Below are 26,919 nucleotides of genomic sequence, written 5' to 3'. Positions count from 1 at the left end.
CCATTACTGCCATGAAAATATTTACTGAGTATTTACTATGTGCCATTTTCACATAGTCTCATTGAATTCTCACAGGAACCCCATGAAGGATCTAATTATTATTCCCATTTTATCATTGAGGAATTCGAAGCTAGAAATAGTAAATTATTTGCTCAAAGTCATACACCAAGAAGTACTGAAGTCTGGATTCAGATCTGCGACTGACTGCAGCGTCCACATTCTTAACCATGGCAGCAAAATAATGCTCGTCTTTTTCTCATTTGAAGGGGATAAAAGCTTATATATATGTCTGTCTGTGTGTGTGTGTGTGTGTGTGTGTGTGTGTGTGTGTTAGATATTTATGTATGTATGAATGTATGTATGTATGTTTACTTACATGTGTTTTTCATTTTTAAATTAGTAAGTTTCTGGCCGAGTATCATGTGCTGCACGTGGTAATGGGAGGGGTGAGGAGAGTCCACCGGCTCGGCACAGGAAGCCACTATTAAGAGCGTGGACTCTGGAGCCAGCCTGCCTGAGTTCCAGTTGTAGCTGCACTACTTACTAGCTGTAGGGCTTTGGGCATTACTTAACTTTCATTTCTTAGTTTTCTGAACCGTAAGGTAGGACTGATAATGGTACTTTCCCTCATGGAGTTATTGTAAGGATTAACTTAATTAATGGGAGGGCAGAGTGGAGAGTGACTGCTCAGTGCATAGGGACTTTCTTTTTGGGGTAATGGAAGTGTTCTGGAATTAGATAGTGATGATCACTGCACAACACTGTGAACGTACTAAAAGCCGCTGGATTATATGTATACTTTAAAATGGCTAAATGATGCATTTTTGTCTCAATTTAGAAAAAACTTGTTCTTCCTTGTCTCACTGGCCCATAAAATTAGTTAAATTTTATGCTGAGGCTGGTTTTCTAGGATGCTAAGTAACACCAAAAAGAATGAAAATCTTTTCTCCATGGGAATTATATCAGTACCTTTAAGGATGTGTTTTTGTTCATGAATTTTTCTTTCTTTCTTTCTTTCTTTTTTTTTGCGGTACGCGAGCCTCTCACTGTTGTGGCCTCTCCCGTCGCGGAGCACAGGCTCCGGACGCGCAGGCTCAGCGGCCATGGCTCACGGGCCCAGCCGCTCCACAGCATGTGGGATCTTCCCCACCGGGGCACAAACCCATGTCCCCTGCATCGGCAGGCGGACTCTCAGCCACTGCGCCACCAGGGAAGCCCTCTTTTCTTATTTTTGATTCACACCTGGATTCTAGTCTTAGACGAAGCTTCTAAACTGTGGGAATTCACTTAGGAGCAATTTGGGCTACTGTGATTCTTCCAAATATTTTGGTCATTTTTATAGCTTCTTCTTAAAAGAAAGCCATCTGAATGAGTTTAATCTTTCAACAATAAACTGAAACAAAAAACATTTATAGTATCAGATTTTTGTTTTTTAAAGAAGCATAGACATATTGCAAGCCACTGTCAATTTTAGATATACATTGGAAATTTATTTTTGCCCAGTGGAGTATGAGGTGTTCATAAAACTCAATCTGTTTTAAGAACAAGAGTTAACTGAAGCCTGCGTGCCCAGAGCCCCTGCTCTGCACAAGAGAGGCCACCGCAGTGAGAGGTCCACGCACCACAATGAAGAGTAGCCCCTGCTCACAGCAACTAGAGAAAGCCTGTGCACAGCAACGAAGGCTCAACACAGCCAAAATTAAAAAAAATTTTTTAGAAAGAAAAAGAAGACCAAGAGTTAAAAAAAACTTTCTTCCCCGTCCTCTAAACTAAGAACAGTCATAGGGTGCCATTACATAATACTGTCATTGGTTTATCCTATACACGCAATAACAAGATAGCAGTGCGTTCCCAGTAGTTGCAGCCCTGTGGCAGGACCTAACCTGACTCTGATTATTTGTGGTGACCTCTTGTGTGTGCTGGTGGGGTCCTCCTGAGTTATCTAAGCAACCTCTCTGTCACCTTTTAAGTCTCAGCCATAGTCTGATTTGAGATTTGGAGGCTGAAAACTACATGAGCTCCTTGAAATAGCCAGTTCTGAAATTTTGAGATCAGCCATACTGTTTCATCTTACATGTTAAATCTTCAGGAAAATAGTATATAACTGATGAGCAACCTTCTTATAAACGTCCTTTATAAATTAAAAAAATATGAAATCCTTTCTTAGCGTTATTTCCTCCCTAATATCCTCAATTTCCTTTGGCTCTTTTTAATCATTATTCCCTGAAATGGATGACATTTGGTTGCACCACACTTACTAGAGTTATCTTTTGTGTGTCCAAGAACTTTTGCTTATTTTTATGGATGTCGTTTTTTCAATCGGATTTTTGGCAGTAAGCATTTCTGCTCACTTAAAAAAAAGTTCTCATGGGTAAGGATCATTCTGAGGTTTTGAGAGTTTTCCAGTTGGAAACTGTAAACTGAATAAAGAAAAGACAGTATGCAGTTCCTTGAATATAGCCTTTTCTATGAGAGTAAGATGGATTATTCTGAAAGAAGTTCATTTTCACAACCAGAAAATGGCATGATGCTTTCAGGGATGAACTTCCATGAGGGAAACTACCACAAACTTAAGCAAAGGTTTTCTCCAGAACACAGCTACATAGATAATCAATAGACAAAACATTCGTTTGCAGGGTTTCTTCTTTCCTTTTGAATAGTCTTTTTAGTTCATGAATTGAATGCAGACTTTTTAATTTGTCTCTTTTTAACCGCAGCTATCAATGTTTTTTTCATGTTTGGATTCTGATTTGTGATATTTAAAATAACTTCAGTTGATACCAATAGGTTTCCTTTTGAGACTTTTCAGTTTTAAGTGACTCCTTTTCCTTTTGAGGCTTTTCAGTTTTAAGTGACTCCTTATCAATCTTCTTTTTAGTTAAGAGTTAATGGAAGGGTAATAACTTTTGGTTGACCCAATAACATTTTCTGATTGAGTTTTAGTTTTTATATAGGCAAGTTAATATTAATAGTTTATTTATTTATTTTGTTTTGTTTTTTGCGGTACGCGGGCCTCTCACTGTTGTGGCCTCTCCCGTTGCGGAGCACAGGCTCCGGACGCACAGGTTCAGCGGCCATGGCTCACGGGCCCAGCCGCTCCGCAGCATGTGGGATCTTCCCGGACCGGGGCACGAACCCGTGTCCCCTGCATCGGCAGGTGGACTCTCAACCACTGCGCCACCAGGGAAGCCCTAATAGTTTTTATATTGGAAAATAAATTGTTCTTCCTGATTTTCTCTTGGAGGATGTGCTATCCTTCTCTAACTGTATTTCACTATTACGTACTTGTTATATACACTATTATATAAAATAGTGATGTATCATTTGTTTGAATGTAAGTTTTATACTTTACTTTCAATAATCCTAAAAGGACTTTACTTTGGCTTTGGGTACTGAGTGTTTCTCTTTTTGTAGCCTTTTCCTCTAGTCTCCTCTTCCCGCTGGTTGGTCAAAAGAGGTGAGTTGACAGCCTATGTGGAAGACACTGTGCTTTTCTCAAAAAGGACGTCCAAACAGCAAGTCTACTTCTTCCTCTTTAACGACGTGCTCATTATCACCAAGAAGAAGAGGTAAGCCTTCTTGTGGCGTTGCTCGCTGTACATCCAGTTTTGAAACTCTGTAATTCAGACACCTGTTGGAGGTGATCATCCTTTAAAAGCTTGAGATGTTAGGTGTATAGTTTCTACACATGGACTCATACAAGCCTCTGGGCTTCATCTTTTGAAAATTACCTCTACAGCGAAGACTTGAATTGTTACCAGCCTCATTATCCTAGCCAACTGCTGCTGGGCTTTTATAGCATGCAAACTGCTGCTCTAAACATTTGACAGGTTTATGTTATTGGATTCTCTTGACATCCCTGGGGAGGCAACCCTCTTAATATATATATATATATATATATATATTTTTTTTTTTTTTTCACTGTTGTGGCCTCTCCCGTTGCGGAGCACAGGCTCCGGACGCGCAGGCTCAGCGGCCGTGGCTCACGGGCCCAGCCGCTCCGCGGCATGTGGGATCTTCCCAGACCGGGGCACGAACCCATGTCCCCCGCATCGGCAGGCGGACTCTCAACCACTGCGCCACCAGGGAAGCCCCTCTTAATATTTTTGATCAGCACTTTTCACAGTTCTTCTGCCATAGGACCTTTGTGTAAAACAGACAAAAGTTGCTCCGGTTGAGAACAAGGTGGGGTGTGACTCCAGCGTTTCTTGTAACTTAATTTAAAATCCACTGCTCTTAAAGATTGTTAGCAAATCTTTAGAAAGATTAGATTTTTTTTTTTTTTTAGAAAAAAGTTTCCCCGTGACTGGGAAGATGTTAGCAATACTCCAATACTCCCTGCTTCAGGGAAGAAAGTCAATCCCTTGGTTGGCAGAGTGTTTATTCCTCTTACTTTAGACTTCTGGTTGTGGAGTCAGGTCCTGCTCCAGAAGGAATACTGTACAAGCCTTTTCTTTACAGCATTTGTTCTAACTGTTCCCACTCAAAACACACGCACATGCACATGCACATGCACATGCACATACACATACACATACTCCCCTCAGCCCTTAGCTCTGCCTTTCTCTAGGGAGCATTCTTTATTAAATGTACTCAGTATGTGTTGGATTATAAAATATTTCCCTGCTGTTTCTCCATAAATAGTCTGTCTTTCCTAGAATATGAACTTAGAATGAAATTATAAATCTGTGGTTTGTTATTTCCACATACGAAGGCGATGAAGGTAGGCTGAATTGCTGGCATATGATAGGAATAGTAGTAGTTAGTTCACGGGGTACAGTTTAGACAAAGTAAAGAGAATCATGGAAACAGGCTTCTGTGAATATATAAAATTAATGCCCAAATTTATCATGAAATGTTTATTCAAATTCTACTTCTGAGTTGCTGACATTTTAGCTTGAAAGTTCAAACTAAATTGAAACAGAGGTTGAGCTTTTCTTTCTGCTCCTTTTAATCAGACTGTATTATGAATTATTTCAGCTGCTCGGCTGTCGAGGTGACATGAAAACTTTGTATGGTCTGCCCTGAAGAGCCATAATGTGACGATGATGAATGCATAAAGACGCTGATGATTATTTTTCATACTTAGGAAAATAGTGTTCCCATAACTTCAGGAAGAGATTATTTCTCTTACCTGGGACAGTTTACATAGTTCTAGTAGCTAAGTAAATTTTATAAATACAGATTGGAGAGGAATTATAATTTTTGTATTTTTGTGTTTTGTTGGTTTCCTGTGAGATAGCATGTTTCTTTGGCTTTCTTTGCGATGTTTTGTTTTTAGAGGAGGGTGATTATATATGGCTCTTCAAATGCTAGAACTCTTGACTTTTAACATCTTCCAGCTGTTGAAATATTTGTTGTGTCTCAATGGACCAAAAGCTTTCACTGAATTTTTGATTTTTAATGATAAAATATACATTGACAGTACCAAGCCAATTTTTTTTTTTTTTTTTTGTGGTACGCGGGCCTCTCACTGTTGCGGCCTCTCCCGTTGCGGAGCACAGGCTCTGGACGCGCAGGCTCAGCGGCCATGGCTCACGGGTCCAGCTGCTCTGCGGCATGTGGGATCTTCCTGGACCGGGGCATGAACCCGTGTCCCCTGTACCGGCAGGCAGACTCTCAACCACTGCACCACCAGGGAAGCCCCCAAGCCAATTTTAAATGTAAATGTAGTTTTGCTATGGTGATGAAAACATTAAGGGTATTAAACCAGTATGTCACAACTTTTATTCTTTTTTTTTTTTAAAAAAAGAAACAACGTTTTTAAAAAAATTATTTATTTATTTGGTCACACTGGGTCTTAGTTGCCGCACACAGGATCTTCATTGCGGCATGTGGGATCTTTAGTTATAGTATGTGGGATCTTTAGTTACGGCATGGAACTCTTAGTTGTGGCATGTGGGATCTAGTTCCCTGACCAGGGATCAAACCCAGGCCCCCTGCACTGGAAGCGCGGAGTCTTAGCCACTGGACCACCAGGGAAGTCCCGCAACCTTTATTCTTGAACTTGCCTAGAACCCAATAAATACAGACTTTTGAAAGTTAGAATTAAGATATATGCTATTCTACTTAGCAGTGTACTTTGCCCTCCACAGGAGATTTTGCCATTCTATTTAATGTTGCACTGTGAGCTATCCCATATTTGTTTCCTTAGATATATTTGCACTTCTGTGTTAATAAAAGAAAGAAATACAGCTTCAATGGAGAGGGCAACCCTGAGTACCTAACTGCCTTTACCAAAACTGGGGTTTTCTTGCCTTTACCAATTAGCTCATCATATTTCTGGTGCTCTTGACTCCGAGAATAGCATTGGAGGTTCAAGTTGTTTATGACCTGAATATTTGGTGAGGGTGACAAGCAGACCACAGTCTTGATAAACAGACTGGGTTAAAAATGTACAGTATGCACAGCCGTATTTCTGTTATAGCTCAAGGAGGCGGCTACAAATGCTTTGCATGCCAGAGACAGCCATGAAGGGGATACAGCAGCTTTGAACAAGGCACTCGCTTGGGCTTGGCTACGAGGTACAGATGAAAGATAACTACGTATGCCAGATCTGTAGGACTGATCTAACCGCCCACTGCCTAAGTCTAATTCTAGGATTCAGTCAAGGAGCTTAGCTGCTGGGACTCCAGTGGTTTTCAGCTTCAGGGAGGCTCCCTGGCTACTGGGAGGAACCGCTTGGGAGGACAGTTACTCTTCCTCCTGTCTGGCAGATGGTTTATGCTGAGATGGTTAATGCTGGCGGATGGGATGAGTGGCTACCTCAGCTCTGCAGTGTGTGTGTGTATCACTGCTAGTGCTTGCAGAGTGGCTAGTGACCATGCCCCTGTCTTCTAGGATAGAAATTTTCCCTCTTTTTTAATTTTATCTTATTTTATTATTTTTTTAATTATTTTTTTTTTTTTGCGGTACGCGGCCCTCTCACTGTTGTGGCCTCTCTCGTTGCGGAGCACAGGTTCCGGATGCGCAGGCTCAGCGGCCATGGCTCACGGGCCCAGCTGCTCCGCGGCATGTGGGATCTTCCCGGACCGGGGCACGAACCCGTGTCCTCTGCATCGGCAGGTGGACTCTCAACCACTGCGCCACCAGGGAAGCCCTTCACTCTTTTTTAGACTATCAAAAAGAAGTTTAAAGTTTCCATTAGCTCTGGACAGCTTGTGAGTCACCGTATTGATAGTCTGTTCTGTCAGATTTCAGAAGGATATGTGATCGGTTTGACTACTTTGGATGAGAAAGTGAATTCTTGGTACTTGAAGCTTTGACTGCACGTTGTCTGGTTACTTCCAGAGCAGCGTTCTCAACTCGGCACTATTGAAGCCCTACAGTTCGTTGTTGTAGGGGCTCCCTATGCTGTGTAGGATGTTTTCGCAGCATCCCTGCCCTCTACCTACTGTTTGCTAGTGGCGCCTCCCTCCCAGTTGTGACAACCAAAAATGTCTCCAGACATGATCATATGTCCCCCAGTTGAGAACCACTATACTAGAATGATGGCAAACCGTTAACCAGCTTTGCCTTCAGAGGGAGGAAGGTGTGCAAATCTGTCACAGCAGTAGCAGTAACATTGTAATAAAAAAGGAATAGATTGCCATGTTGTACTCATAGATTAATGAATAATAACGTTATAAAATCCAAGTTTTGCCCAGCGATAACTTATAATTAGTTATCCATTACAGCGCACAGACTACACCCCGATGTACAACCTTCTGGATTAAGTACCATTGTCCCCGGTTTTGAAACCTGAAAACTGAATTCAAGACCTAAATAGGTTCAAACTCCCCAAACGCTTACTTTGCAAGGTAGTTAACTGTCTTCTTGTCTCATTCAGTGCCTTGTATCTGGCTTAGGTCTTCCTTTTCAATTTCTTCTGAAGCTAAAAACAGTCTTCCTCCCTGTAATAGTTTCTACAGCTGCTGTAGCAAAGTACCATAAACTGGATGGCTTAAAACAATAGGCATTTATTCTCTCATAGTTCTGCAGGCAGAATTCTGAAATCAAGAAACTGGCAGGGCCGTGCCCCTCCGAAGGTGGTGCTTGTGGCAGCGTAACTCCAGTCTCTGCCTCTGTCTTCATCTGGCCTTCTTGCCTCCTGTGTCTCTGTGTGTCTTAAAATCGCCCTCTCCTTATAAAGACACCAGTTATTGGATTTAGGGCCCACTCTAATTCAGAATGGTCTCATCTTAACAGGCTCCATCTGCAAAGACCTTATTTCCAAATAAGGTCACATGGGACAGCACCAGAGGTTAGGGCTTCAACATATTTTTTGGAGGACACAGTTCAACCTCCTGTACTCCTCCGCACATCACCACTGCCTCACTTAAACACAGAATGAAGAAATGTGCTGTAATGTCTTAGCTAGTTCTAGAACACACATTTTTTTTTTTTTAACATTGATGCCATTTTTCATAGATTTCTGAATGTCATCATGGTCATGTGATGTGAACAGCTGTATTTGGAGTTTTCTCAGGTTACATTCATGTCCCAGTCTCCTTCCAACCTGTTCCTTCTCCAGGGTCTGTTCCCTGCTTAGTAAAGGGCACTTCCATCCACCCAGTTGCTCCACAGTAAATCTGAAAGCCCACTTTGTCCTTTTCCTCACCGTGTTCCCCGTCCGTCGAATCCCCAGTCTTCTACTCATGATGAAACAGCTTCTTTACTCACACATTGCAACGCCTTTGTACCACCTCCTTGAGCTCGCCCAGAAGACACACCTAGCTGGATTCATGCCACCATCCCTCCATCCATTTACATTCCATAGCCAGAGTATGCTTTTTAAAAGACTCAGTTTGTCCTTTGCAAACAGCCCTTCCATGGTCGCGCCTTGCACTCACTGAGGCATTCTAGCCCCCAGGACCTAGCACGTGCTTCCTTCTCTGCCTGGAATACCCTCTCTACCTCATAACCCTGTTCCACCCCATATCTTTTCTAGGCAAAGTGCTTTTCATTCTTTAGGTCTTAGATTAATTGCCACACATCCACTGGGAGCTCTTATCCATTCCTCTAGAGTGGGTTGATTTCCGCTGCTCTGTGTTCCCATAGAACCCTGCACTTTCTCTGTCATAATATTTGCGTTACTATGTGTTCACGTCTGTCGTGTTGACCTTTGCATCCTCAGTGCAGAGACTGCGCCTGGCCTGTAATGACCATTTAATAAATATTTGTCAAACGTGAACCAATCCATCTAGATGGGTAAATATAAACAATTTGAGTGGCTGCATTACTCAGTGGGCAGGCTCCCCCCCATTCCACACGCAAGTTAAAATTTCTTTGAATTCTCTTTTATTTTTAAAAGACATGTGATTTTTGTATTCTGCTCCATTATAGATTCATTTTCAATTTTGGTAAAAGCAAGTCTGGAACTTTATCATGTGGCTTCTCACATCTTCTGGAGTTTTATCTATAAACTTATCCATAAATGACAGGTAACCTCAATCTGAAAAACACTTAGGATTGTATTTGCAAAACTGTGCTCTATAGAGGAAGTTATTTATTTTTTTTTAGCTTGCTTTTATTTTGTACTATTGTGTCAACTAATGTTTTGAGCTACCCATACAGAAGGGTTTAAGAGATAAAAATGTTGAATTATCACACACGCACATACATAAGAAGTCAAGTGAGTTTGGAAAACCCTACATACTCCATCCCCCTTTGGAAGATTCACTATTGGATCATTTAGGAAGGCTTTTGGCTACAAGTGACAGAATTCCCAAATAGCAGTGGCTCAAGTGATTAAGACATTTACCTCTCTCACCAAACATGAAGACCGAGGGTGGACAGTCCGGGTCCAGTGGTCACCAGTAACCCAGCCCCTTCCCATTCTTCAGCTGCACTGTGCTCTGTTCACTTTTTGCCCCTGTGCACGTAGCTTCATGGTTGCAGGTGGCTCCTGCAGGTCCAGGCATCATCATTTCATTCAAAGACATAGGAGGGAGACAAGGGTGAAGAATAGAGCCTGGCCAAAGGGACTCTTTTTCTCAAGTGGCTTCTCTTTTTATCAGCAGAGGAAAACCTTTCTCAGACAGTCTTCAGAAGACTTCTTTTTTTAAAAAAAATCATTTATTTATTTTTGGCTGAGTTGGGTCTTCCTTGCTGTGCATGGGCTTTTCTCTAGTTGCGGCAAACAGGGGCTACTCTTCATGGCGGTGTGCGGCTTCTCCTTGCGGTTGTTTTTCTTCTTGTGGAGCATGGGCTTTAGGTGCGCAGGCTTCAGTAGTTGTGGCACGCAGGCTCTAGAGCGGAGGCTCAGTAGTTGTGGCTTGCGGGCTCAGTAGTTGTGACTTGTGGGCTTCAGTAGCTGTGGCTCGCGGGCTCAGTAGTTGTGGCACGTGGGCTCGGTAGCTGTGGCTTGCAGACTTCAGTAGTTGTGGCTCATGGGCTCAGTAGTTGTGGCACACGGGCTTCAGTAGTTGTGGCACACAGGCTCAGTGGTTGTGGTGCATGGGCTTGGTAGTTGTGGCTTGTGGGCTCTAGGCCCACAGGCTTCAGTAGTTGTGGCACACGGGCTCAGTAGTTGAGGCGCATGGGCTTTGTTGCTCCGTGGCATGTGGGATCTTCCTGGACCAGGGCTTGAACCCGTGTCCCCTGCATTGGCAGGTGGATTCTTAACCACTGCACCACCAGGGAAGCCCAGAAGACTTCTTGTAGCTCACGTGTCAGTCTTGGTTCACAAAACTTGTCCTTATAAAGGAGGCTGGGAGAGCAGCATACGGCAGGGGAATCAGACAGCCAGGGTTGTTTTAGATTAGCTGTGAAGCAGGGGAGGAGGCAGTGGTTTGATAGTAGGTAGTTCCAGCCACAACTAGGAAACCCTCTTTTCCACAGAACACCAATTAACATGGGTAGTTTGGAATACAGGAGGAGTTTTTATTTTGGCCACTCTGCGTGGCTTGTGAAATCTTAGTTCCCCAACCAGGATTCCACCCCCTGCAGTGGAAGCACGGAGTCCTAACCACTGGACTGCCAGAGAAGTCCCAAGAACCCTTTAAAAGAACTAATACATTGCCTTTGAGATGAATGAGGTTGGGGGGTGGGTTCAGAATAAGCCAGAAGTGACTGGACATTTAGAACCCACTTCCCCTTGGCTGGTATTAGTCCTCCCTCTGTGGTTCATGTGAGTATCTCGTTGGTAGTGCGTTTTTTTTCTCCAGTCAGCCCTGCTATGCCCTTAGAGCTGCAGATAGATTGGCCTGGTCTGGGTGTTAGGCACAGTACCAAAAGAATGCAGAAATCTAGTCTAGTCTTGTTATCCATACCAGTAAACGTAATCGTGTCCTGATTTGTTTCTTTCATTCTTCTCCTGGATTCTGTACCCACAAATGATCTAGCCATGATGTTTTTGGGTATCCCTATAGTTAGATGAGTAGTAATAGTAATAATGATGATAAGCGCCGTTACAGTGTGCCATTCATTGTGCTCAGAGTGTATATGCAACATACCATTGAGTTATCACCGCAACCTAGTATTATTTCCATTTTACAGATGAGGACACTGAGGCAGAGAGAGATAAAGTCTCTTTTCAAGGTCTCTCATCAAAGCCGGGGTTCTAATCTGAGTCTTTGACTCTAAAACCTTCTCTCTTAACAATTTATGTTCGTTACTTCTCAATTTCATTTTTCTAGAATATTTTCACCTTTCCGCTATCCTATAATGTTATTGGGAAAAATAGCCTAGAAACTTGCACCTTTTCTGTTTGCTTTGATAAACAACTTCTTCAAAGCAAGATTTTTTTAAGTGAATATTTTTATAGTTTTACTGGTCATGGGAGAAAGTTAGAAGTGGTACCAAACTGCTTTTGTGAGCTTTTCTCTACCTTTAGCTAATCTAGTGTCAGAGTGTGAGGAAGAGCATTTCCTTTTCATAACATTTCCTTCCCGCAGATATTTAAGAAAGGAGCTTTCCACTTCCTGATTCCTAGTTCCATAAATATTGTGTGTATTGACATAACTTGAACGCTGTGACACATTACAAATCCTCGGGTTTTAAAAGAAAGATTTTCTGTAATAGAATTCTACCTGATCATTATCAGGAGTGCAGGGATTTACGTTAGAACGTGCATTTCCCTAAGTAGTTTGACTGCCCAGTAGCTTAAAGCGGTGCAGACTCCCTGGAAAGGGTCATGGCCTGATTTGGCCCCGTTTTGAGTTTTTCCATTTTGACAGCTTTCCCATTATAGAAAGCTGAGGCCACCTGACATTGTCCCTCTGTCTCTGCAGAATAAACTCCTTCCTTGGAAAATTAACTTTGAGTATCTTGGATAAAGAAAAGGCAGTAGGACTCTGACTCAAAGCACTTTTATTCCTGGAACATAAAACTTGGTTGTTTCTGACCACTTGGGTCAGGTCCTAAGATCAAGATGGAGAGATGAGGTGGGAGAGAAATGAGAGCCCCCTTCCTCTTCCTGCTTCTCTTTTAGTCTCGCCACCTCACCTACCCTTGATCCCCTGACATGGCGAGTAGTAAGAGTATTGTCTCCTCTGTGTCTGGAAGAAGAATTGATGTAGCCATTCAGTGTCAAAAGATTCACCAACTGAGAAGCACAGTATCAATGTCTGGGGTCAGACAGAACTGCGCTCAGAATCCTGGCTGTGTGACCTTGGGCAAGTTGCCTTTAATCCCTCAGTCTCAGTGTTCTCATCTGTAAAATGGGGATAACAATGTCATCATCTTCCTGGAATGTCTATGAGAATTAAGTGAGATAGTGCACACAAAACTCTTAACACAGTGAATTGTCCCTGCTGAGGGACTGATACCTGCTGCGTATCATCATTATTCCTAGTATTGTGTATCTCCCCAAAGTTTTGGCGCAAATCAGTTTATTGCTCTTCTGCTTCTAGAATATTTTCTTGTTTTAAAAAAATGGTGTGAAACCTTAAGCCACTGCTACACAGCTGAAGGTTTGGTGCACTCCAAGGACAAACCTGGATTATGGCCTCTGAAATATGGCCTTAGGAATAATTACATTTAATGCCATGCCTCTCCCTTCCCATCCCCCATCAAGAACCCATGTCAGATGGCAAGTGAGTGAGAGATAACCATTGATCGACTCTTAATCTTTTATAAATTGTTATGAGTCATGTGTATATGTTTGTAGTAGTGATTTTCTTGTAACATCCCTCATATCCGATTAGGAGACACTATAACTTTGTGGCTGACAAAAGTGAATTCAGTATATTTTTCCCTTTATTCAAGGAGGTCAGTGGAGATAAACCTGGATTGCAGTGTGGGGATTACTCCCATAATTTGGAGTCACCAGCTTCAGAAGCTGCCTACTTTTTCTTCAGAGCTTGCTTAATTCTGGTTATGCCAGAGAGGAAGCTTCAGTAACGTCAGACAGCCTCTTGGACCTGCCCATCTCCTCTTTGTCAAGGACCATGGGTTCAGGATGTCTTGTGGCAGCCAGGGAGGTTCCAGGTTGGAGAATCTGGAGATCCGTGGTGCCAGGAATGGGGGCTTTCTGGTCCTGTTGTGGATTATTGGCCATCATTCTTGGTGTCAGTGAATCACAACAGATCCTTATTTTACCAACAAATGTGACCCTCTTCTCCACTATTTGTTATTTTCTCAACAATGAAATAGGAAGCGTATGGCATGTTTTTTTTGTTTTTTGTTTTTTTTCCTTTTTGGAAGTCTAGTCTTTAGTCTTTTAAAAGTCTTTTAAAAGCTGGCTGTGCTGTAAAGTGGTCCTGAACAATGTATTGATACACCTGAAACTTACATAATAGGAAAAAAATCATTAAGAAAATGAATTGACAAACCACAGACTGGGATAAAATATTTTCAAATCATACTTGATAAAGGAGTTATATCCAGATTACATAAAGAATTCTTAAAACTCAAAAGTAAACCAACTCAAAAATTTTTTAAATTAATTAATTTATTTATCTATTTATTTATTTTTGGCTGTGTTGGGTCTTTGTTTCTGTGCGAGGGCTTTCTCTAGTTGCGGCGAGCGGGGGCCACTCTTCATCGCGGTGCGCAGGCCTCTCACTGTCGCGGCCTCTCTTGTTGCGGAGCACAGGCTCCAGACACGCAGGCTCAGTAGTTGTGGCTCACAGGCCCAGTTGCTCCGCTGCATGTGGGATCTTCCCGGACCGGGGCTCAAGCCCGTGTCCCCTGCATTGGCAGGCAGATTCTCAACCACTGCGCCACCAGGGAAGCCCCCAACTCAATTTTTAGGTAAGCAAAAATTTGAATAGACATTTCAGCAAAGATCTCCAAATGGTTTTGTATATGAAAAGGTGCTGAGCGTCACTAGTCATTAGGGAAATGCAGGTTAAAAGCAAAATTAGGTACCACTTCACAGCCACTAGGATGACTTTATAATAAAGACACAGATAGTGTTGGTGAGGGTGTAGAGGAATGGGAGCCCTAATCCGCTGCTGGTGAGAATGTATTCAAAATGATACAGCCACTTTGGAAAGTGGTCTTGCAGTTTCTTAAAAAGTTAAGCAGTTTACCATATGACCCAGCAATTCCGTGCAGTGTTCCATCCTAAGAGAAATGAAAACTGTTCACAAAGACTTGTAGGTTAATGTTCATAACATGCATGTGGCATGTTTGTTAGTCTTCAGAATTATTTTGAGGAGCTGAGCAAATAAGTCTGTTTGAAATCAGGTTTTGGGTAAATATCATGCCTTGTTTTGCTGGTCGGAGCCCCTGCCAAATTATGAATTTCTTGACACAGGTATTTAGCTCTAATTATGCTTAGTCCGCTCACTCATTTGCAAAGCACCTATAATTCTTAGGCTTTTAACAAAATGCCAGGCAATTTAAAGGCATGATGTTCTGCAGGAAGATTTGAAATAATAGCTAGTAACATTTACTGACGGTAAGCCAGGCAGGCATGACTGTGAAAGCTCTACATGCAAAAAGATGATAGGGGCTTCCCTGGTGGCACAGTGGTTGAGAGTCCGCCTGCCGATGCAGGGGACGCAGGTTCGTGCCCCGGTCCGGGAAGATCCCACGTGCCGCAGAGTGGCTGGGCCCATGAGCCATGGCCGCTGAGCCTGCGCGTCCGGAGCCTGTGCTCCGCAACGGGAGAGGCCACAACAGTGAGAGGCCTGCGTACCGCCAAAAAAAAAAAAAGATAATAAATGTATTATCTCATTTAATTCTCCCAGCAATCCTAAGAGATGGGTATTGTTATTCCCAGTTTACATATGAGAAAACACAGACAGGATCAGTAACTTGCTCAGGATCACAAAGCGAGTGAGTGATGGAATTGGGATTCTTACCAGACATTCTCAATGAAGTCTGTACTCTTACCTGTTATACTGTACTTTATTACTTTAAAATTGTATATTCTTCTACTAAAAATGTGTTTAATTCTAAAACCAAGATTTAAAATTGAAATCAACTTCAGTCATGTGAAAAAAGTGTTTTAACCTCTTAACTCAAAGTAAATTTCAGCATAATCCAATCTCCTCCATCCTAGAAATGTTTAACTAGGGTATTCTTATTCCAGTTAAGCACAAGATCAAGCATGGGGATTTAGCAGTCATGTTTTCAGAAGGGGAAGAGAAACAAGTTGAAATCTGCAGAGGAAGAATTCTTGTACGTGTCTTGAAGGGAAATGGGAAGAATCTCTTTGATTTTATAAAACCCCACAGACTTTTGTGAATCTGCACATGGGGAAAATGGCAGAGTCGTTGTAAATCCCTGAGAGAAAAGCAGGAGGGTCTAGGAGAGGATCTTAGAGAATGGCCATAAAAAAGGATGACTTAGAACTGTTGCAGAAGGCATTAGAAGAGGAAGATAGAGTTTCAGGATGTCACAGGTGCTCACCGTCATCCAGTTCTGTAGATGAAAGTGGTGACATCCGCTCACTGGATTTGGTAGCGTGTTGGGCCGCCATGGCTTTGGGGAGCAGTTTCACTGGCATGTGGGCAGAAAACGCAGGCAGCTGCTAGCTCAGGAGACGTTTGTCTTTTTTTTTTTTTGAGGTACGCGGGCCTCTCACTGTTGTGGCCTCTCCCGTTACGGAGCACAGGCTCCGGACGCGCAGGCTCAGCGGCCATGGCTCACGGGCCCAGCCGCTCCGCGGCATGTGGGATCTTCCCGGACCGGGGCACGAACCCGTGTCCCTTGCATCGGCAGGCGGACTCTCAACCACTGCGCCACCAGGGAAGCCCGACGTTTGTCTTTTGACAAGCAGATTCAAGTAAAGATTTCTTTCAGCACCGGGAAACTGTGTGAATGTTTTAAACAAAGCCTATGGAAAAGGAGCTACCGACTAGGTGAAAAATAAATGTTACTTCTGACGATAGAGCCAGAAAATCATTGTGTTTTCTTTTGGATAATCCTTACTAGCATCTTTTCTTTTAAATTTAACTCTTTTACAAAAGGAAGAATTGGAAGTTCTCCTTCCAATCTGTCAGATTTTGGCTCTGAAAGAAAGTTCAAGAGCAACGCAAGGTGGAAGGTGAGACAACTCACAGATAAGGCTGCCTTGAGCAGGAGGGTAGGAAAGCTGGTCTTTACAGTCTAATCCTTCTTCTCGTTTTCCCCATCTCCATCTTTGCTTTCATATTCCTGGTTGCATCTTGGTCATCTAGCCTATTTCTCATTCCTGGTCATCCTTATTAACGTAAGATGTTTGCTCATAAGGGGTAATGTGGGAACCCTTCCGATGGTATTTGCATGTGTGAAAGCAACCCCCTGGTCACAAGGCCCCACAGAAAGACCTGTTCCGTCACTGCCTCTTCTTCATGACTGTTATGTACCTAGGGCTTGGACCCAAGGAAGTACCCAGGTTTATGGAGTGAGATTGGGAGCCAGCTTTTAAAAATTTTTCAGATGTTTCTCCAGATGTCCCAATATGATTTGTTGACTAAACCGTCAGTATTCCACAGATTTGAAATGTCATTTATATCATGTAGTAAATTCTCAGATGTATTTGGGGTCAATTTGTGAAGCCACTGTTCTGTTTCACTAGTCCGTCTGTCAGCTAATACCTATCAGTCTCAGTCTTTGAATTACTGTAGCTTTAAAATATGTCTTTAATATATCATATGGTTAGTCCACTCTCATTTTCTTTCACAATCTGACTCTTCTTACGTGTTTATTTTTCTGTATGTTTTAGAATCAGCTTGACTATTCCCCGTCCTTGCTACCCCCCAAAATCCTGAGATTTTTTTCAATGAGATGGTGGTAAAATTATATATTAATTTAGGAAGAATTGATACCTCTTTAATATCAAACTTTTCTATCCATTCAGGCCTTCTTCTAAAGTATTTGAAAGCTGTCTTCATATAGGAAAAACGTGTTAAGTTTAATCCTAAATATTTTGTGGGTTTTGTGTCTATTATAAATAAGATCACTTCTACCATTATATTTTCTGAGTGTTATTCATTCATATGTGGAAAATACATTTATTTATTCGTTTGTTTATTTAGCTAGCTGTGCTGGGTCTTAGTTGCAGTCTGCGGGATCTTTTTGTTGTCGTTGTTGTTGTGGCATATGGGATCTAGGATCTAGTTCCCCGACCAGGGATCGAACCCAGGCCCCCTGCATTGGGAGTGTAGAGTCTTAGCCACTGGACCACCAGGGAAGTCTCAGAAAAGCCTTTTTCTTTTTAACCCAGCCACTTTAGTGAATTCACTCTTGCCTTATATTTTCAGTCAATGATGCTATATGCAAATAATCAGCTGTTTATAGGGCCAAAAAAATTCCATCGCCCAAGAGTCCCTTCACCTATACCCTCAGGCATCCACAGACACGTGGAATGATGATAGTCTTCACGTCTATGCATTTATTATTAAATTCTTTTTACCTTGAATTGCAAAATATTTCAAACATACAGAAAATTATCGAACACTAACATGCCTATCATCCATGTTTAACAGATATAAATTTTTTGCTACATCACTGTCATATCTCTTCTTTTTAAACAAAAGCCCTGACATAATACTGCAGGTATACCTAAAGCCTCTTCATCATCATGCCTTCTTCCTCCCCTTCCTTTCCAGAGTAAGTCCTGAGTGGAGCTGGGTGTCTGTCACCCTGCACTCACTGCTGAGTATGTACATATGCAGCTTTGGTATTCTAAAAATGTATGTATGTTGTATGCAGTTGTAAATACTGTCCTGATTTAAAAGTAATAAATATATGCCCAGTATGAAAAATCCCACCTCTATAGAAATCTGTGGGAGAGAAAGTTCAAAGTGCTCCGTAATAATCACTTTAAGAAATCCACTGTTGGGACTTCCCTGGTGGCACAGTTAAGAATCTTCCCTGCCAGGGTTCCAGCCCTGGTCTGGGAAGATCCCACATGCCGCGGAGCAACTAAGCCCGTGCGCCACAACTACTGAGCCTGCACTCTAGAGCCCACGAGCCACAACTACCGAGCCCGTGAGCCACAACTCCTGAGCCCACGTGCCACAACTACTGAGCCCGCGCATCTAGAGCCCGTGCTCTGCAACAAGAGAAGCCACCACAATGAGAAGCCCGCGCACCACCACAAAGAGTAGCCCCCGCTCGCTGCAACTGGAGACTAAGTCTGCGCACGGCAACGAAGACCCAGAGCAGCCAAAAATAAACAAATTAATTAACTTAAAAAAAAAAAAGAAATCCACTATTCACAAAAAGATGTATCAGTTTTCAGCCCATGCTGTTAGGTAGCATGTAGTAGAACCAAACACTATCGAGCTGCTTAACAAAAGAACGCCTTCCAAGGGAAGAATAATTGAGGTACTTATTTACCACCGTATCCTGTTCTCTACTGATAGTTTTTTATCTTGTTAAGAAAAGAAAGGAATCTCAACAAAGGTTACTAGGACTTTCAAGTGGGTTTCAACAGGGAGACCCATCATTGTTTATACCACAGAGCAACAGGCTTGTATAGATTTGATTGCTGTGCCTGATAGGAGCCTCTGCCGCTTGTTTCATGAGCAGCTGGTAAACTTGGAGCCCGCCTAAGACAATCAGAGGAAGTCCACATATAAACTTCTCTGTGCGAGGAAAGGTGGTTTTTCCATTTGCCTTTTTCTGAGCAGTTTAACTTCCTAATTGCTTGATCCAGATTGTTTCAGAGACTGTGTAAACCGTATGTTTGTTAAATGGAAGAAACAAACATGGGGAAGTCTGATTAGCATCAACTTCCCTAGGAAAGGAGCATCTTCCCCAGCCCAGCTGAGCTCTCTTTGTACTTACTGGACACAGTAAGTGGGTCGGCAGAGGAGGAAGTGGGGTTGTAAATGGCTGCATCTGACTGTGGATTCGTTCCTCTTCTTTCTGCTTAAGCCCATATTTTAACAGTTATCCTTCTGTATTAGCATGGGAGAGACCGTAGGTGCTGGCTGACATGAGGAGAATGAATTTCACTCAGTATTTAGCAGATCTAGAGAGGGGAAAATATTATTTTGAACCTTTATGAGATTAAGTGTGTGAATGTGTCTGTGTGTGAGAGAGCACAAACACGCTAGCAAGAGTGAGCTCCTTTTCAGTTTTTATTCCATTGGGTTTGAATAATAGCTGACAGGGATGAATCATCAACTCACTTGACTACTGTTAAATCAAGTTTTTTATATTAAATTCATTAAAGGAGTAGTGAAGAAGTTGTGAACATTATGTATCACATAATGAAGATGTTTGCAGGTCTAGATGAAATAATGATATTGGGTGACTGCTATTGAATCAGTTAAAAAAAAAAAGCAGACTTGTTTCCTGCATCGTATTTTGGATACAGAAGGCAAAACAGTGGGAAGTTCTGTGTGCAGGCACATTCAGTGACCCAGATGTGCAGGTGTGTAGACACGGATACCTTGAGGTGAACTCATGTAGCTATAAATAAAGTGGCTGCTCTCTATCATTCCAGCCGGACACCTGAGAGAACCACAGGTGCAAACTGGATCAAACGGTCACCCTAGGTCTTAATGGCATTGTAGTTGTCATGGCTTAAGAGAACAATTAAAAAAACATTCTATTAACTTGTCTACTTCTTCTGTCTCTAATTACCACCACCACCCGCCCCCCCTCCCCGCCGAAGACAAAGATTCAACACATCGATGAACGATGAAACAACAGTAGCTGGTATTGTTTGTACTTAGGCAAACACTGGTTGTATTTAGGCAAACACTGGGAGAAATATGAACTCTGAAAATTAAGAGGGAAAAAAAGACCTAACTAGTTTTTTCCTATTTGTTTACATTAGTTTCCTGTGAACTCTTCGTCTTGAATTCTACTGGGGACTACCTAGTAAGTAAGGCCACTTTATGCTGAAGACTTTTTGGAACTTGAGTCATCTTGAATGATGGCTTTATGGCATATAGATTTCTTTGCCTTTTATTTCTTTGGGAATACAAAGAATACCTTTGCACTGTCATTATTTAGGGCACTGCCTCCATACCCCATGTGCGCAGCATTAAGGAGGTTGGATTTCTCTGTCTGAAGCAGAATTATTTTTAACTGGAAATGGGCGTCTTTAACTAAAAGGTCATCTTTTTAAACTTGTGAGTTGGACCGAAAGAGTAACTCAGAGGTGCAGAGAGAAGACAGTAACAGGCAAGTCCTTGTTCATCTTGTTTTTTTCTCTTGTTTTTGATGTTGTTGTTGAGGTTTTGCTTTTGTCTTTATTTTTTACTTTTTGGTTTTATCCTGAGTCCTGGGTTTTACTACATCTGTGTCTGAGCTATCTAGACAATATTATAAGCTTTACTTGCTGTATGGTCAGGCCACTCAAGATGGCTGTTCTCTTGTTCTCTGTACATCCCCTGCTGGAGCAGTGCCACCTACCTACACCTTACTCACAGGAACGTGCTTGCCCCCTGCCCCAGCTAGTGATTGTTCTAATCATCAGGCCAGAATGATTCCATCTGCTAGTTTATTAAAGAGAAACATCTACCCTTGTGATAGTCATTAACCTGAGGGGCTGTGAGTGATGTGCCCCAGCTGCTGGTCTCCCTGGTAACTGATAAGCCCACCTGGCGTCACTTCCCCCTATAAATGGTAGCCTCCTTCTCCCCCACCCCGAGCAGTGAAGACGGCTGCCCTGTCCCGCCTGCTGTCTGCAGCACAGGGCGCAGATGTTTCGGATGTGTGAGATCCCCTCTCCAATAAACCACTGATGTCTCTGTCGCTGTTTCCGCGCTCTTTCTTCGGTCTCGAGGCTGGGCAGCTACGAGGCTTGTAGGCCTGCAGGGTGCAGCCTGACACCAGCTTTGCCAAAAATCGACTGCTTTGTTTCTGGTAAACACGGTCTTTTAAAAGTATAACGTTGTTTGTTTGTAAAGTGTATTACCCCGGTTCCTCCTTTTATAAAAATTATGTGACCTTTGATAAGCCTCATTTTGATATGAGAAATATTTTATATATTTTGAGTATGGTTGTGCTGGTCCGTTGGCAGTCTCAGGGGAGCTTTGGAGGTGATCTTGCCATGTGAACTTTCAGTTAATACAGATGGTTACCCTAGCAACAAACAGACTTGATCAAAAGGCAGTGTTTTGCTTTTATAGATGATATAACTGTGTTTGCCGGTTTTGGAGGGGGAAGAATCTATCAAACTAAATTTTAAAAATGATTATAAAGTTTTTAAAGCAGAGTTACAGGGAGTGGTTGACAGGCAGATGCCCACCACCGAATGAAAAACTTTATAAGAAATCTTGAACAAAATGGCCTGTTCTGAAATTCCTAGTATAGTTGGGCACAAGGATTTTTTTAATCTCTTAGCTCTCCTGAGTTCATACGTTTGCATTTATTATTAGGTAAGGTTATTATACAATATGGTTCCTAGAATACATTAAAATGTATTGCATGGTCATCCATTTACTCAGCAGTTATTATTGAGCTCTGCCGTGTTCAACTGCAAGTACACATAGAGAATAGAGGGGAGGTGTATCTAAGCAGAGTTGGGATTTGCCAAGGAAATGAGTGTGTCTGCAAGGAGTGATTGTAAGTAGGTATCAAGAAATTCAAGTTGGATAAGTGAATAAGCATGAATGAGAGGACATGAAGGGTTTAAGAATGGAGGGAAAGGTGGTGGAGTGAGTGGGTTGTAGGAATGGTGGGTTAAAATTGTTGAGGTTGAGGATTAGAAGAGGTGAGCCAAAGAGATTGGCGGGGCTGGTTAGACAGAGGTGTTTGACGTTGGGATGGCAGAGAGGTTGCAGTTGGTGGTAGTGACAAGGTTGATTGTTGAAGGGGAAGTCAAGGGAACTGAGAGGCTGGGGTGATGGAAGGATTGCCACATGGAAATTCAAGAAAGTAGCGTTGGAGAGTGACAGTAAGCCAGTAACTAAACGCATGAGTGAGGATGAGGCATGATCCGGGGGCCTGGAGATGACTGTGGGGATGAGATAGAGACTGATGGCATGAGCATCAAAGCTGGGGACCTTCTGGGAGGACAAAGCGATCATTGTCTAGGAGTAATGAGACTCAGGCAGGGCAGGCAGAGAGCCTTCAGAGGAGGCTGTGCTCTCCAGAAGAGCCAAGTTTCTGTTAAGGCAACAAGGTAAAGGGAGAGTTCAGAGAAGAGGCTGAGGATTTAGAAGATTTTGTTGGCTTCCCTAAATGAGGTGCATTTCCAGAGGATGCAGGGGAATGCTTCAGCCGAGGGGCTTAGGGAGGTGAGGCCCGATTAGGCATGTTCACAGCACTGTGCAGGTGAGAGTACATTCAGGGGAATGAAGTATACCAGGCGGTCTTGGGCATAAAAGCAGGGATAAAGGGCGTGGCGGGATCAGTCCTGGTGGTTTCTGAACAGGTGGTGAGGCCATGCATGTTAGAGAGAAGGATGGGTTGGGCGTCTTGCCGGAAGCAAGCAGACCTCTGGGGCTGTTCTTCCCTCCTGTGCCTGGTGGTTTGGAGGCTGCCAGTGCAGCTTCGCTACCCAGAGTGTGAGTAGGTTTGGGACGACCTCTATCCTGCGGCCGGGGGTAAGGCTGGGGAAGTATAGCTGTTCAAGCCTTACCATGATGCACGCGTGTCTCACTTGTTGCAAGGAAATGCCAGGAAAATGTAAAATAAAACCTAGAGGGTTTAATAATTGTTTTTTTTTTAATTTTTATTGGAGTATAGTTGATTTACAATGTTGTGTTAGTACAGCAAAGGGCATCAGTTATACATGTACATATATCCACTCTTTTTTTAGATTCTTTTCTATATAAGCCATTACAAAAAATTGAGTAGAGTCCCCTGTGCTATACAGTAGGTGCTAATAATTGTTTTTAATATTGCTTTTATATGTAAGATACAATTTAGTATACTACAGAAAAATAGTAATTAACAGGTTTAATTTTGGAGGGTTATATTGACTCATAATCAGTAGATTAATTCAGAGTCCAATTCCTATTTTAAAATAAATCATTCTCAGGCTTCCCTGGTGGCGCAGTGGTTGAGAGTCTGCCTGCCGATGCAGGGGACGCGGGTTCATGCCCTGGTCTGGGAAGATCCCACATGCCGCGGAGCGGCTGGGCCCGTGAGCCATGGCCGCTGAGCCTGCGCGTCCAGAGCCTGTGCTCCTCAACGGGAGAGGCCACAGCAGTGAGAGGCCCGCGTACTGCAAAAAAAAAATAATAATAAAATAAAATAAAAAATAAAATGAATCATTCTCTCCCTGTCCTCCTTCCCTCCCCTGCCACCTTCCCCCAAAATGTGATTTGAAAACCGATAATGTCACAGTCTCATCCACTGAATTACTGTGTTCTTTTTCCCCCTTCCTTACAGTGAAGAAAGTTACAATGTCAATGATTATTCCTTAAGAGATCAGCTACTGGTGGAGTCTTGTGACAGTGAAGAGCTTAATTCTTCTCCAGGGAAGAACAGTTCCACAGTGCTTTATTCAAGACAGAACTCTGCTAGTCACCTCTTTACGCTGACAGTCCTTAGTAACCACGTGAACGAGAAAGTGGAGATGCTGCTGGGAGCTGAGACTCAGTAAGTATGTGCGAGGGGAGGGTTTCAGAATATCTGCTGTCGGTCTTCCCTACCTAATTACCCTTGGTCCACAGACTCCCTAAAAACAGTAAACTCTACCTACTATTTATTTTTTTTAATTGATTACCTGTTATGCACCAAGCATAGGTCTGGGTGCTTTATACAGATGCTTGTCTTCTCACTGTCATCTTCTCAGTGTCCTGAGAGATGGATATTATTATTTTCATCCCCATGACTCCTGATGGATGTGTTGTGCTTTAGGTGGTGTGCTTTTATATTGACAGTGTTTTAAAAATCATTTTATTTTAATCATTGATAAAATTATGACCCGGGAGCTCTAGGAATATGACCTAACTGGCAGTGTGATCCTAGGCCCTGAGTTGTCTTAGGTGCTGAAATAGAAGTCATTTTGTATCACCTACCTTCGACCAGGCAGCAGAAAGACCAGTGATTTCTGTCAAAAGAGATAGATACTCAGTTTGGGGAAATAGGTTTGTTGCAGGAAGGGGAACCCCTTCCAGGGCCTGAGAACATGGGCTCTTGTCTAACACTTGGAAATGAATTGTGTGAGGAGACATACGTACTGACAAAGCAAAAGACTATTGGGAAGGGGTGCCTGGGCGGGGAGCAGCAGGGCAAGGGAACCCAGGAGGACTGCTCTGCCCCGTGGCTCTTGGTCTCAGGTTTTATGGTAAGGGGGTTAGCTTCCAGGCTGTCTCTGGCCAGTCATCTTGCTTGTGCCCATATTTGATCCGACTCAGGGTCCTCCCTGGTGGTTCTCGCATCTCTCAGCCAAGATGGGTCTAGCGTGACCGTTTCTGGGAGGTTGGCGCACAGTATGGGCTGGCATCTCCTCCCTGCTTTCGGCCCCTCCCGAAAATTCTCCTGGTTAGTTTTCCACGGCAGCACCGTGTCCTTATCGGGACCTCCTGTTGTGAGACAACTCATGCAAGTGGTTAGCATCGTGCCTAGCCGAGGTGGGCAGCTTCCATCAACGGTTCCCTCACATGTTGATCCCTCTTTCCCATCCAGAGTTTATGCAGAGGCAGAAGCCATCCTGTTTGCACCTGCAGTTTCACCAGCAGTTAGTAGGCAGTCCATCCTCACACAGGATGAAGGGAAGGGGGCTTAATTGTCAAGGCCACCCGTGCTGCTACTGAACCAGACTTGGGTCTGCTTGCCCGTGCACAGTAAAGCCAATCTACTGACACCGGGTTGTGGTGAAGGAAAGTGCAGTGTTTATTGTAAAGGCACCAATACAAGGAGGATGGGTGACTCACACTCTAAAAATCCCCAAATCCCCGAAGGCAAGGCCACGTGAGGGAGGGGGTCGCAGGGTATGTGATCAGCTCGTGCACAATTCTCTGCTTGGTTGGTGTTGAGGTAAGAGGGTGGTTGACATTATGAGTCCTTAGGTGCCAGTCGGTCTGGGGGCTCATGATCATCAAGTAGTTAAGTTCTTCCATTTGGGGTGGTTTTAGCATCTGTAAAACAACTCAGGAAATGTGCATCAGATACTGTTACCTAGGTACTTCAGAGAGAGCAAAAACAGAGGGTTTTGGCGGGGTCGGGGTGATGTCTACCTTGGGAAGGCCCTGTAGGGTCCTGTTTGGTTACATTGCGATTTTGTCCACTTAGAGGTAGCTGACCAATTTGTTTGGAAACTGGAAACCTCCTCTTAGAACAATCATCATAGGCAGGTATTGTGTTGGGTCAGAGGGTGGAACAGTGGAGGGAAAGGAGAAGTTCCCTCATTCTTGGTCCTCTGGGGTTCCTACACCCTCTCCCACTTGGCTCCTACATGGTGTGATTAAAATGGATCTGTAGCTCTTGAATAACAACCCTAAGACTGTAACAGAATCTTAGCGAAAGCCAAGCCAAAGAGATAATCTCCACTTTTTAAGAGTATTTTAACAGGGTCCCTGGATTGTTAGAGAGATATAAGAAAAGAAAAAGAGGGAAAAAAGCCATCCACATAAAAACGATAAATGCTCATTTCATGTTTTTGGCACTAGAAGTAACTTTTCCAAAGGTGAAGAAAACCAAGAAGGGCAGGGTGATAGAAAGCTATTTGAGATTTAAAAACAGCCGAGAAAGAGAATATTACAAATGTGCTCAAGAGCTAACAGAGGGAATGAATAAGAAAAGGAGCGGCATCCTCTGTGTTTGTTTATAAAACAAAGAAATACCTCTTCCTAAGGTCCCAGAATTCTTCCAGGAAACTGATGGAAAGTCCTGCTGCATTCCAAGGATGCTCCTCTATGTTTTCCCCTCTGGGGAGGGCACCTCCGGTGGGTGCAGTGCTTGCTGGTCTGTGCAGGTGACCAGCAGGGGACACACCCAAGACCAGGGCTGAGGAAGGCATTTCTTTGACTCTAAAAATGATTAAACCCCTTGGCCTGTGAAGACAGACCGAGACCTCTTCTGTTTGGGGAAGCCTCTCTTAAAAGAGAGAATTTAGTATGTCTGACCTTTGGATCTTAAAGGACTTTGAGGATGAAAAAGTCTTAAACACTTCGGAGATTACTGCTTATTATAAAGAATTCTCAGAAATGAAGATTTGATTTTGTCTTTTTTAGTCAGGGAGAAAGTGTTGTTGGTTTCGCTTTACGTTTTCCTTTTCTCTGTGTTTATAAGGATTGTTTGCTCTTTATCAGCAGAGCTTTTCCTGACTGTCTCCTTCATAATTTATGTAATCTCTACTGCTGGTTTCTGAGATTATTCCAAGAGAGTAGGCCGTAAACCCGGCATGTCCAGTTTTTACACCAAGGCTAGATCCTTTCCTGGGACGTTCTGTAGCCTTTGTTCCACCCTCTTGCCTTTTGATCTTGCCATAGACTGAATGGATGTTCATTTCCTCAATGAGAAATGTTCTCAGAATATCTAGTTATGTCACCCGTAAACCCGTGGGTATGACTCATATTTGTAGTTCTTTAATTAATAGCAAGAGAACATTCCAGAAGGGGCAGAGGGGCGGCTGTCTCCTTGGGTACGGAAGGAGTGACTCCCTCACTCCCTCCCCCCCGCAACTCAATTACAGTTAAAGTAAAT

At 43.0% G+C, this 26,919-nt stretch overlaps 1 protein-coding gene across 4 annotated transcripts in view; it reads left to right on the top strand.

The window, feature by feature from the left end:
* The window catches only part of ARHGEF26 (Rho guanine nucleotide exchange factor 26), a 154,099-nt gene that overhangs the window by 106,552 nt on the left and 20,628 nt on the right, over positions 1-26,919 (top strand). For 3 of the 4 annotated variants that reach the window (XM_082840474.1, XM_082840473.1, XM_082840472.1), the window contains exons 11-12: positions 3,415-3,569; positions 23,659-23,868. In XM_082840474.1, the coding sequence (XP_082696600.1) occupies positions 3,415-3,569; positions 23,659-23,868 (365 nt within the window). Of the gene's footprint in view, positions 1-3,414; positions 3,570-4,980; positions 6,243-23,658; positions 23,869-26,919 lie in introns of those variants that run through there. The other variant, XM_082840475.1, reaches the window with a different exon arrangement.

Source organism: Leucopleurus acutus (genome assembly GCF_964270905.1).
Source record: "Leucopleurus acutus genome assembly, chromosome: 5".
Taxonomy (NCBI): Eukaryota; Metazoa; Chordata; class Mammalia; order Artiodactyla; family Delphinidae; genus Leucopleurus; species Leucopleurus acutus.
This window is presented reverse-complemented; position numbering and strand designations above follow the sequence as displayed.